General features: G+C 36.4%; 1 protein-coding gene across 8 annotated transcripts in view; it reads left to right on the top strand.

Annotated features, from left to right (window-relative positions):
• The window catches only part of DNAI4 (dynein axonemal intermediate chain 4), a 90,993-nt gene that overhangs the window by 7,205 nt on the left and 70,311 nt on the right, over positions 1 to 13,477 (top strand). For 4 of the 8 annotated variants that reach the window (XM_078332181.1, XM_078332180.1, XM_078332186.1 and 1 more), the window contains one exon: positions 6,732 to 6,906. The exons of 3 other annotated variants lie outside the window; for them this stretch is intronic. In XM_078332181.1, the coding sequence (XP_078188307.1) occupies positions 6,732 to 6,906 (175 nt within the window). Of the gene's footprint in view, positions 1 to 6,731; positions 6,907 to 13,477 lie in introns of those variants that run through there. One more of the 8 variants, XM_078332183.1, reaches the window with a different exon arrangement.

Genomic DNA, 13,477 nt, shown 5'->3' with positions numbered 1-13,477 from the left:
CATTTGAAAGACAAAAGCATGATTATATAAGGTTGGGATCTTCAGCCCCACCCATCAAACCTTCAGGGAGGGGAGAGGGGCTGAATGTTAAGTTGATCACCAGTAGCCAACAGTTTCATTAATCATGCCCACTTAATAAAACCTCCTTAAAAATCCAAAAGGGCTGGTTCAGAGAGCTGGATAGCTGGACATGTGGAGGTTTCTGAAAGGTGGTGTGCCCAGAGAGAGCGTGTAAGCTACTGGCTCCTTCCTTGCCTTATGCATCTTTTCATCTGTATCCTCTGTAATATCCTTTATAATAAACCAGTAAAGATAAGTGTTTCTCTGAGTTCTGTGATCCACTCTAGCAAATTAACCCAACACAAGGAGGGGGTTGTGGGAACCCTTATTTTATAGCAAGTCATTCAGAAGCAGGCCACAACCTATTTTTTCAACTGCCATTCGAAGTCAAATGTAGTCTTATAGAACTGAGCTCTCTGCTTGTGGGATCTGAGACTACCTTCAGGTAGGTAGTGCTGGAATTGATTGGAGGACACCACCCAGATGGTTTCCACTGCAGAACTGATTGCTTGGTTGGTGTGTGGAGAGAAACCCTACATGTTTGGTCACAGAAATCTTCTGTATTGCTTGTTGTGGTGTGAGAGCAGAGCAAAAACAGTTTATTTTTTTTCCACACTCAGGGATTGTTCTAAGCATTAGGAATACAACAGGGAACAAAAGAGCCCAAAGTCCCTACCCTCATGGAACTTAGATTCCAAGGGGAAGAAATAACTGACTCACAAGACAAATAAGTTAAAGGCATACTGTTAGATAGGAAGAAGTTCTAAGGAGAAACAAAAGGCAAGAAGATATGAAGTACCTGAGAGAGAATTTTGATATTTCAGAAAGGGAAGCCAGGGAAAGCCTGAGGCACAGGGGCTGCCCCTGTTGTAGCATTTGGCCATGGGGTGATTAGGGCAGGTGAGGAGAGGGTAGTTTTTGATTAAAGACCTAAAGAAAAGATGCTGAGCATGTACATGTGTGAAAAAGACCATTTCAGACAAAAGAAACATAAATTCAAGTCTTTGATATGAAAATGTGCCCAGCCTGAATATCAAATATACCACTATAACTGGAGCAGAGTAAACAAGGGATAGATCACTAAAGATGAAAATCAGAGGCTTAGCTGTAAGACTTTTTAAGTCATAGTAAGGACTTAGTCTTTTATTCTGAATGGGATGGTAAATTAAGGATTTTGAGTAATTTTTTAAAAATTTTTATTTTATTTTATTTATTTTATCTTATTATTCTCTATTAGAGACAGGGTCTCACTCTGTTGCCCAGGCTGGAGTGCAGTGGCATAATCATAGCTCACCGTAACCTTGAACTCTAGACATAAAGCAATCTTCCTGCTTCAGTCTTCCAAAGTACTGGGATTACAGGCATAAGCCACTGTACCCAATATTTACATGTGTTTTAAAAGGTCATTGTGGTTGTTATGTGGAGGATAAACTCAAGGGGATCAAGGTTAAGTAGGAAGATGAAGTGAAAGGCTACTGCAGTCATCCCAGAGAGGATAGTGTTTGGACAAGGATGGTAGCTACAAGAGTGGTGACAAATGTCTTAAAAAAAAAAAAAAAAGAATATACATCTATCTGAGTGAGTAGAGGGATGATTTTGAATAGAATGGAAGTCTATTGAATAGAATGGATGGATTCTAGATGTATTTTGAAATTCTTTTTCACCCAAGCAACTGGAAGAGTAAAATTACCTTGAGCAAAAATAGGGAAGAGTGCAAGAGGAGTGAATTTGCTGGATGGGGTGAGGGTGATGTGGTGGTGGAGGTTAATGTCAGGAACTTAGTTTTGGACATGCTAAGTTTCAGTTAGCGATGTCAAGTAGGCAAGCAGATATATAGAGAAGAGGTCTAGGTAGAGAGCGATACATATTTGGAAATAATTTTCACATAGATGGCTTTTAAATCATGGCATTAGAGAGCTCACCAGATTATGGATGTAGATAGTAAAGAGAAGTACGAGGATGAACGCCACAGGAAAGGGAAGAGGAAAACCAAGCAAAGAGAGTGTCCTACAATCCTAGTTAAAAAAAAAAATCAGAAAAGAATGAACAGTTGGGTCAAATGCTGCAGATATGTAAGATGAAAACATTGAAATGACCATTCTTAGAGTGTGGAGATGACTGGACCTTAGTAATAATCCTTTTGATGGAATTATAAGGGCAAAAACCTGATCAGAGTACATCCGAGAGAGAGAAAGAGAGAGAGAGAGAGAGAGGAGAGAGAGAGAGAGAGAGAGGGAGGGAGGGAGGGAGGGAGGGAGGGAGGGAGGGAGAGAGAGAGTGTGGAGAGAGAGAGAGAGAGAGAGGTGGTGGAAACAATAAATAGAAGAAATTTTTCCCAAGGGGTTGCTATAATTAAAGGAAACATGAATGATTGATAGCTGGAAAGGTGGATGAAATAAAGAGAAGGTTTTTATTTAAGATGGGAAAAATAACAGTTTGTTTACATGCTGAAGGTAATAATCCAATAGAGAAAAACTTGTGATGTAGACAGAGAACTGCTAGAGCAATGTCCTTGAATAGACAGAAAAGAAATGGAATCTAGCATGCATGTAGAAGGAGTGACCTAAACTGCAATAATAGAGAATTCATTCAGAGTAACAAGAAAGAAATAGAGAATATAAGCACAGATACGAGCAAGTGTGTAGATGTGACAGTGGGAGTATGTAGAAGTTACCAGATTGCGTCAGTTTTCTCATTTGGTTGGCTGAAAGTGAAAATGTGAGTGGAGGTTTTCATATTTGAAGAAAGAGCAGGTATAAGATAGCATTAAAGAGTGTAGTATAAAATGAACCAAGAAAGTAAGGACACTGATTAAGTTAATGGTCCATAAATTTAAAATGAGACTTGTCATCATGGTTGGTTATTTTTTTCCCAGTTTCATTTAGCTACACAGGTTGAGTTAAAATATAGTGTATTATTACAAACTGTAATAATATTTTTTTTTTCAGAGTGAAAAACTTTATTATTAACATTTTTCAACGAGAGAGCAAATGGATACCCCTAGAAACATGGATAGCATATCCCCCAACAGTGGGCAGGGTATAGTTAGATACCTAATAGAGCTAATAGATTAGGAAGTCATTGCCATTGAAAAAATAGTTTATTATTCACAGTTCCAAGGAAAAGGGGGCCCACCACATCACCAGAAGTAATGAATGAGGCAATGTAGACAACTTTAGGATTAGCTACTTTGAATAATTTCAGTGGGTTCTGGGGCATAGGAGCTGCCCCTCTTGGTCTGACATTTGGCCATGGGGTGATTAGGACAGGTACAGTGGTACAGAGTGTGAAAGCCCCATAATGGAGATGGTTGGGGGTGTAGGTTCTGGATTGGTTGGTTTGCATTTGACAAGTACATGCCTGGGAGGAAGACTCCTCTTAGGAAAGGGGATGGGGGCCAAGAAGAGAGTCTAGAGGCCAAGGCAAGGTAAATAGGCATAGCATCAGGTTGTCCAGAATAGGGCACGTGTTTGAGCTGTGCATGTAAATCAGATTTACAGCATCAAATTTACAGACACTATAAACATGGTTGATATACAGGTATAGGCTCAAAGAGGATAATTGGAAATAACCATGATTTTGGTTTTGCCAGCAAATATGCTGAAATGGAGGGAAGGGTATGGTGAGAATATAAGTGAAGAATGATAATTAACTATCAATTAAAGTAACTAACCTTAACCTCAAAAGGGAAGAGATGGCATGAGAGAGATAGGTACAGGAATAAAACATGGTAGAATCAAGGACCTGAATGTCATAATAGGGTTGAAGGATTGTTGAAGCTGGAGTTTGAGCAAGTATGTAAGCTGGAAAAATAGGAAGTGCTGGTTGACCTTGCTAAAGACAGAAGCCACGTTATGACCATGGCAGTAAATGTCTGAAGTAGCAAGGCAGTTAAAACCATTTATGTGAGAAGATTTCAAGGAGCCAAGAGACAAGGGTATTCAAAGGATTACCTTCATGGTTATTGAAATACTCAAAAATTACTCCAGAAGTAACAATTAGAGACAGAGCCAGTGATGTAGGATATGAAATCTTCAGAGGATCGTAGAAGAGAAAGGTAAACTGCTTTAAGAAAGTAGAGTACATGTGGTCATTGAAACCATGGAATTTATTCAGGATGGTGTATGTGGTAAGAAATCAGATAACTAAGATTTGAGCCTAAACATAATCTGTAAAAGGGGAGCTCAAAGGAAAAAGGAATGAGAGGACTGGATTCTGTAAGGATAGTAGGACAAAATGTTGACGAGGAAAAGAATGAGAGAGATGAAGGTAATGGCAAAAGAGTGATTCAACCGAGGCTGGGTGCGGTGGCTCACGCCTGTAATCCCAGCACTTTGGGAGGCTGAGGAGGGTGGACTACTAGGTTAAGAGATCGAGACCATCCTGGCCAACATGGTGAAACCCCATCTCTACTAAAATTACAGAAATCAGCTGGACTTGGTGGTGCACACCTGCAATCCCAGCTACTCAGGAGGCTGAGGCAGGAGAATCACTTGAACTGGGGAGGCACAGGTTGCAGTGCACCAAGAACACACCATTGTACTTCAGCCTGGGCTACAAGAGTGAAACTTCATCTCAAAAGAAAAAAAAAAGTGATTCAATTAATAAATGTGGATTCAAGATTAATAGAGAAAAGAGAAATCTAAAATGTTCTGATTATTTGGTAGAAAATGGAAAGGTCAGGTGATTAGAGGTCTCAAGGAGGTTGAAGAATAGTCTGTGGTATGAGAGAAACGAATCTGAAGAGTCAATTTTAAGAAGGGGGAATGGTCAGCTGTCAGATGTTACAAAGATAAGTACTGAAACAAGTCCTTTGGAGTCAACAATTTGAAGGACTAGAATGAAAGTGGTCTTTATGTAGTAGAAGAAAGAGTAGAGCTAGATAGTAGTTACAGAGCAAAAAGAGGAGTCATGTAGTAGGCAGTATTATTGACTAACATTTTAAGAAGTTGGACCGTGAAAGGAAGGGAACATATAGTAATCGGTAGAGGAAGACATAAAGGAAGCATTTTTAAGTTGAGAAGATGATTGGGACATAACTTTATGCTCACAGGGAAAAGACAGAAAAATACAACATAGGAAACCTGGAATTATGGATGGTTAAGAGTTCCTGAAACAGCAGTGACAGGTTTCAGAGTTTACATAAAAGATCAGTCTTAGATAAGAATGGCAACTCTTTTACTGAAAAAGAAAAAAAGAGATAAATTTGAAAAAAAAAAAAAATTTGTATTTGAAGGAGTTTTTACATGATTGATACTTTATTTATTTATTTTTTTAGAAATGTTGGAGGTTAAGTCCTTAGAGACAGAAGGAGACTAGGGTAGGATATTTTTAAATAATGTAAATTTGAAATAGTGCACAAATAGAATTCATTTAATCATATATTTTAAAAATATTAAGTGCCCATGGTATACTAGGCACTGTGCTAGGTGCTAGGGATACAGTAGTGAACAAGATGAAGTTCCTGCCCTAAACGTGCTTACTTTCTGTAGAGGGGTGGACAATATCAAAATATCAGGTAATGGTAAATGCTAAGAAGAAAAATAAAATATGAAAACTGGATTGATCATTATTTAAAAATATTTTATTCTTGTCTTTTTATGATTTAAAAAGTAAATATATTATTTAAAATGTTTTCTTTGGAAGCATATTTACCTTTTTATAATCTCAGGGAAGATCATCCCCATTTTATAGGAATCCACATTACAGAGTACTAGAAGGAATAAAATGATAAGTCCTTGTCTTAAGGAATTTACAGAATAAATGCAAAAGTGAAAAAATATTTGTTTCATGGATATAAATATTTTGATTATAACTTTTCTTATTAAAAAGTAGTATAGGCTAGGCACAGTGGCTCACGCTTGTAATCCCAGCACTTTGGGAGGCCAAGGCGGGTGGATCACAAGGTCAGGAGTTCGAGACCAGCCTGGCCAATATGGTGAAACCCTGTCTCTACTAAAAATACAAAAATTAGCTGGGTGTAGGGGGGCGTGCCTATAGTCCCAGCTACTCAAGAGGTTGAGGCAGAAGAAGAATCACTTGAACTGGGAGGCGGAGGTTCCAGTGAGCCGAGATCATGCCATTGCACTTCAGCCTGGGCTACAAAGTGAGACTCTGTCTTTAAAAAAAAAAAAAGTATATAGTTCAGAAAGGAACATGCTATTCTTTCTCAGGCTTTGTTAATCATGTTTAAATCTGCCTGTGTAACTGCTCTACTCACTCATTTGTGCTTATTATGTGCTAGGGACTTCCTATCATACAAAAATTAATTATTTAATCCTCATAATAACCTATGAGTTAGATACGATTATTATCCTCATTTTGCAGACAAAGAAACTAAGACCCAGAGGAGTCAGCATGGACTTAGGATCTGACTACCTGGGTTCAAATCTCCACCATTGTAGAAATGCTTCCCCTTAAAGTCTTTGTGATTTTATGTAAAATAATATTAATAGCAACCTCTTGCAGTTGTGAGGAGAAAGTGATGTAATATATGCAAACTCTTTGAAACTATGTTTATACATAATGAGATCTCAAGTAGCTATCATTATTTCTTGTTATATGTTTAGATTGTTCACATGTTTCTAAATGAAAGCCTACTTTTTTATTGTTGGTTGATTTTTCTTTTCAGTCTTGAATCCTTTGCATTATATTTTATTTTCCTTATATAGGAACAATGCCACACAAACAAATAAGTCTACTACCTTTTTTGCTACAATGAAAGGAACTTCAATGAAAGGATATGCCAGTGCAAATCAAAGCAGAATGGTTGTGTCCAAAACCATGCTTATTCCACCTGAATTGAAAACTGTAGAAAAAACAAATCCCAATATAAAGACAATACAGGTAATATTCTCAGAATTCGGAGTTTATTTGAAAATAAACTCAGCACTATGAAAAACTCAACTGAAATGTAAAGATAGAAAATATGCTGCTTTCAGATAATCATTTATTTGTAATTTTGAAATGCTGCTTTCAGATAATCATTTATTTGTAATTTTGAAATACTGTTTTTACCACATATTATTCCACAAAACATAATATTGACAACTGTCTCCTATAACTAGTTACTGATAAGAATAATATTAGAATGGAATGAGAAAAGTCTATTCATGACCTTAAGAACTAGTTGCTTATGGTATTAATTATATACATTAAAACTATTTCATTGTTTTCAGGAATATACTCTTGAAAATATAAAATTATTTGTAATGAAGTCAGTTATTTTGCCTCATTAGAAGATTTATAAGAATTGACTCTTTTAAAGTTTTAATCAAAAGATAACATATATACAGAAAAGAATATAACATATAACTTTCAACGGGTTCAGCATTTGTTTAGATGGGACATTAAAAGCAGAGTCCATGAAGTATAAAATTCATAAATTGAACTTCATCAAAATGAAAACTTTTTCTCTTTGAAAGACATTGATAACAGAATGCAAAAAAATGTGACATCCTGAGGAAAATAATTTACAAAGCATATTTTGATAAAGTACTTATAACTAAAATGTATAAACAGTCTTCAAAACAAAATTAAAACAACCCAATTAAAAAAAATAGCGAAATGTTTGAGCTAACACTTTACCACAGTAGATATACAGATAGCATGAAAGCACATGAAAAAACTATCAGTATTAATTGAAACCATAAAATACTGCTAAGTACCTATTAGAATCGCTAAAATTAAAAGACTGATCATATCAAGTATTGACAAGTATGTGGAGGAACTAAAATTCTCACACAGCTGGTAGACATGGAAAATAGAAAATAATTATTTGTCGACTTATTAAATGTTAACATATACCTACTATATCATCCAGCTCTTCCATGTCTAAGTATTTAGAAAGAGAAAAGAAAGTATATGTTTATATAAACACTACTATATGAATGTTTGTAGCACCCTTATATATAATGGCAAAAAACTTAACCCTAATTTTATTAAACAAATACTATATATTTGCACATATACATTTCATTTATCTATGTGTATATATACATATATATGAATACACATAAATATATACACATATGTATATATACACACAAATGAGGCATATTTAAATATGTTTATAAAATTTTCTCCAATGGTGAAAGACTGAAAGCATTTCTGTTAAAATCCAAGAACAAAAGAAGGATGCCTGCTTTTACCACTTCTCTTCAGCATAGTAGTAGCAGTCCTAACCAGGACAGTTGGGCAAGAAAAAGAAATAAAAGGCATACAGCCAGGCACAGTGGTTCATGCCTTTAATCCTAGCACTTTGAGAGGATGAGGCAGGCAGATCACTTGAGGTCAGGAGTTTAAGACCAGCCTGGCCAACATGGCAAAACCACATTTCTAGTAAAAATACAAAAAAATTAGCCAGGCATGGTGGTGTGTGCCTGTAATTCCAGCTACTTGGGAGCGTGAGGCAGGAGAATCACTTGAACCTGGGAGGTGGAGGTTGCAGTGAGTGGAGATAGTGCCATTGTACTCCAGCCTGGGCAACAACTGAGACTCTTTCTCAAAATAAATAAATAAATACAAGGCGCCCAAATAGGAAAGGAAGAAGTAAAATTCTCTCTGACGTGATCTTATATGTAGAAAACTGTAAAAAGCACACACACAACTAAAAAATGAATTCTGCAAAGTTGCAGGATAGAAAATCAATACACACAAATTAGTTGCATTTCTAACAATGAATCTCCAAAAAGGAAATTAAGAAAAAGATTGCATTTACAATAGCATGAAAAAGCATAAAGTACTTAGGAATAAACTTAACCAACGAGGCCAAATATTTGTATACTGAAAACTACAAAACACAAAAGAAAGGAAAGAATACACGAGTAAATGGAAGGACATTTCTTGTTCATAGACTGGAAGGCATAATAGTGTTAGTATGTCAAATCTACCTAAAGTAACTTAGAGATTCAGTACATTCCCTACCAACATCCCAGTGATATTTTTTCAGAAATAGATAAACCCATCCTAAAATTCATCTGAAATATCAAGAGATCCAAATAGCCCAAACAATCTTGAATAAAAAGAACAAAGTTGGGGCCAGGCACAGTGGCTCATGTCTATAATCCCAGCACTTTGGGAGGCCAAGGTGGACGGATCACCTGAGGTCAAGAGTTCGGGACCAGCCTGACCAACTTGGAGAAACCCTGTCTCTATAAAAAATAAAAATAAAAAAAGAACAAAGTTGGAAGTCTCATACTTTCTGATTTCAGAACTTACTACAAATCTAGAGTAATCAAAACAGTGTGGTACTGGAATAAAGACAAACAAATGGAATGGAATAGCCCACAAATAAAATTTTACATTTATGGTCAAATGGTTTTGACAAAGAAGCCAAGACTATGTAATGGAGAAAAGACAGTCTCGTCAACAAATCTTGTTAGGGCAACTGGATATCCACATGAAAAAGAATGAAGTTGGATTCTTGCCTTATACTGTCTACAAAAATAAACTCAGAATGGATTAAAGACCCAAAATAAGAGCTAACTCTATAAACTAAAGGAAAACAGGGAAAAGAAATTATTTGACAATAATTTCTTTCATATTACACCAAAAGCATTTGCAGCTAAAGAAAATATATGTAGACCATATATCTATTGGTCTACATTAAAATTAGAAACTTCTGCCTATCAAAAGACACTAACAGAGTGAAGAGACAACCCACAGGGTGGTAGGAAATATTTGCGAATTATATATTTGATAAAGTGCTAATAACCAGAATATATAAATAACTACAAAATAACAAAAAAGCCCAATTAAAATAATGGGCAAATAACTTGATTAGGTATTTCTCCAAAGAAAATGTACGACTAACAAGCACAGGAAAAGATGTTCAGCTTCACTAAACATTAGGGAAATGCAACACCACTCCATACCCATTATGATAGCTACTATTTAAAAAAACCATTCATAATAAGTGTTGGTAAGACATGGAGAAATCGAAACCCTTGTGTACTTTTGGTGGACTGTGAAATGGTGTGGCCACTGTGAAAAATAGTATGTAGGGCCAGGTGTGGTGACTCACACCTGTAATCTCAGCACTTTGAGAAGCTGAGGCAGGAAGATTACTTGATGCCAGGCTCAGCACTTTGGGAGGCTGAGGCAGGAGGACTGCTTGAGGTCAGGAGTTTGAGACCAGCCTGAATAACATAGCAAGACCCCATCTCTATAAGAAAATGAAAAAAGAAATTATCCACATGTGGTGGCAAAAGCCTATAGTCATGGATGCTCACTTGATCCCAGAATTTCAAGGCTACAGTGAGCTATAGTCATGCCACTGCACTTTAGCCTGAATGACAGAGCTACATCCTATCTCAAAAAAGAAAGAAAAGATAAACAGTATTGTGGTTCCTCCAAACCTTAAAAGTAGAATTACTGAATGATTCAGGAAAGAGTATATATTCAAAAGACTTGAAAGCAGAGTTTCAAGCAAGTATTTGTACAACCATCTTCATGTCAGCATTATGCACAATAGCTAAAAGGTGAAAGCAACTAAAGTGCCCATCAATAAATGACTGGATAAACAAAATGTGGTACATACAATGAAATACTCAAACTTGTAATGAAAAATTATTAATGAAATTAAAATCCTACATTAGAAAAATTTTCACTAATAGAAATAATGTGCAATTGTAATGGTGATGTGTAAATAATAAAGAAGAAATTAAAAGGAAAATCAGAAAATATTCTGAGATGATAATCAAGACACAACATGCCAAAGCTTATGGGATACAGCTAAAGCATTGCTTAGAGGGAGATTTATAGATATATGTTCCTATTAGGAAGAAGAAAGATCTCAAATAACTTACCCTTCCAACTGAAGAAAATGGAAAGAAAAAGTAAATAACATGAAATAAGCAGAAGGAAGGAAATAAAAAATATAGGAGTGGAAATTAATGAAATATTGAATAGAAAAACAATAGAGAAAATCAATAAAATAGAAAGCTGATTTTTTAAAAAGATCAACAAAACTGAATAAACATTTAGTTTGACCGAGGGGGAGAAAAGATGATTCAAATTACTAGACTCAAAAATGAAAGAAGGTACATTACAACTGATTTTAACAGAAATAAAAAGGATTATAAAGGACTGCTATGAGCAATTGCATACTGATGTGGTTTGGATGTTTGTCCCCTTCAACTCTCATGTGGAAATGTAATCCCCATTGTTGGAGGTAGGGCCTGGTGGGAGGTGCTTGGGTCATGGGGGTGGATCCCTCATGAATGGCTTACAACTACGCCCTTGGAGATATGAGTTCTTGCTCAGTTCACCTGAGATCTGGCTGTTTAAAAGAGTCTGAGACTACTCCCTTCTCTCTCTTGGTCCTGCTCTTGTCATTTGACATGCTTATTCCCCCTTCACTTTCTGCCAAAATTGGAAGCTTCATGAGGCCCTCACCAAGAGCAGAAGCTGGTGCCATGCTTGGACAGCCTGCAAAACTCTGAGCCATTTAAGCCTATTTTTTTAATAAAGTACTCAGCCTCAGGTATTTCTTTGTAACAACACAAGAATGGGCTAATACACATGCCAACAAATTAGATAGCTTACCTAAAAATGAACACGTTCCTAGAAAGACACAAACTACACAAGGAACTGTGTCTAGAGGAAATAGACAATCTGAATACACCTATAAGAAGTGAGAAGATTAAGTTGGTAATTTTAAAAACAAAAAAACACCCACAAAGAGAAGTCCAGGCTCAGGTGGATTCACTGTTGAATTCTACCAAATTCTTCCCAAACCTGTCCAAGAAACAGAAGAGGAGGAAACCCTCTCCTATGACACCAGTATTTCAGTGATACCACAACCAGACAGACTTCACAAGAAATTATAGACCAATCTCTCATTATAGTGGTTGTGCAATCTCCATCAAAATAACTAGTAAAATAAAGAATTATACATCACGACAATGTTAGTTTGCTAGGGCTATAAAATACCACCAAGTCAGTTAAACAACAGAAATAATTAATTTGCTCACTGTTCAAAGGCTAGAATTCCAAGATATTAGCACATTTGATATCTTCTGAGGCTTCTCTTCTTGACTTGTAGATAGCTGTTTTCTTGCTGTGTTCTTACATGGTCTTTTCTCTGTGCATATGCATCTATAATGTCTCTGTGTATCCCAATCACTTCTTAGAAGGGCAACAATCATAGTGGATTAGGGTCCAGCCTGACAGCCTCATTTTAACTGAGTAATATCTTAAAAGACCCATTTCAAAATATAGTCACATTCTGGAGTACTGATGGTTAGGTCTTCAACATTTGAAATTTGGAGGGGGACATTATTCAGATCATTACAATGACCAAGTAGGATTTATCTCAGGGATGCAAAGTGGTTTAATATTTGAAAGGCAATTAATTTAATACCTCATATAAATGTAATGAAACACAAAAAATCACATGATCATCTCAGTAGACACAGAAAAAGCATTTGGAAAAAATCCAGCATCTTTTCATGGTGTAAATACACAACAAATTAGGAATAGAAGGAAATTTCCTCAACCTGATACGGGATTCACAAAAACTCCACAGCTAACATTGTACAATGACACTTAATCTCCTTATGATCAGGAACAAGTCCTTGCATTGCTATTCAAAATGATTCTGGAGGATCTAGCCATAGAAATTAGACAAGAAAAAGAAAAGACATCCAGGTTGGAAAGGAAGAACTAAAAACATCTCTATTTGCAGATTACATCATGTTATATATACAGACTCCTAAGGAATTCACTAAAAAACTATTAGGACTTGCAAATGAGTTTTGTAAGGTTGCCAGATACATGATTGATATACAAATAAGTTGTATTTCTGGGTACACGCATAGAACCATTTGAAAATTACGAATGATTTCTTGGGCTGGGCACGGTGGCTCACGCCTGTAATCCCAGCACTTTGGGAGGCCGAGGCGGGTGGATCACGAGGTCAAAAGATCGAGACCATCCTGGTCAACATGGTGAAACCCCGACTCTACTAAAAATGCAAAAAATTAGCTGGGCATGGTGGTGCACGCCTGTAATCCCAGCTACTTGAAAGTTGGAGGCAGGAGAATCACTTGAACTTGGGTGGTGGAGGTTGCAGTGAGCCAAGATCATACCATTGCACTCCAGCCTGGGCAGCAAGAGCGAAACTTCATCCCAAAAAAATAAAATAAAATTCCTGTGGAATCACAAGGGACCTACAGGAGCCAAAATCATCCTGAAAAAGAGTAACAAAGTATGATGATTCTCATTTCCCTGTTTCAAAATTTACAAAGCAATAGTAATCAAAGTAATGTGCTATTGGCACAAAAGTAGACATGCAGATCAATGGGATACAATTGAGAGTTCAGAAATAAACCCATTCACCTAAAGTCAACTGATTTTTTATGAGTGCTGAGATTATTCAATGGGGAAAGGATATTCTGTTCAACGAATTGTGCCA

Source organism: Callithrix jacchus, chromosome 7 (genome assembly GCF_049354715.1).
Source record: "Callithrix jacchus isolate 240 chromosome 7, calJac240_pri, whole genome shotgun sequence".
NCBI lineage: Eukaryota > Metazoa > Chordata > Mammalia > Primates > Cebidae > Callithrix > Callithrix jacchus.
This window is presented reverse-complemented; position numbering and strand designations above follow the sequence as displayed.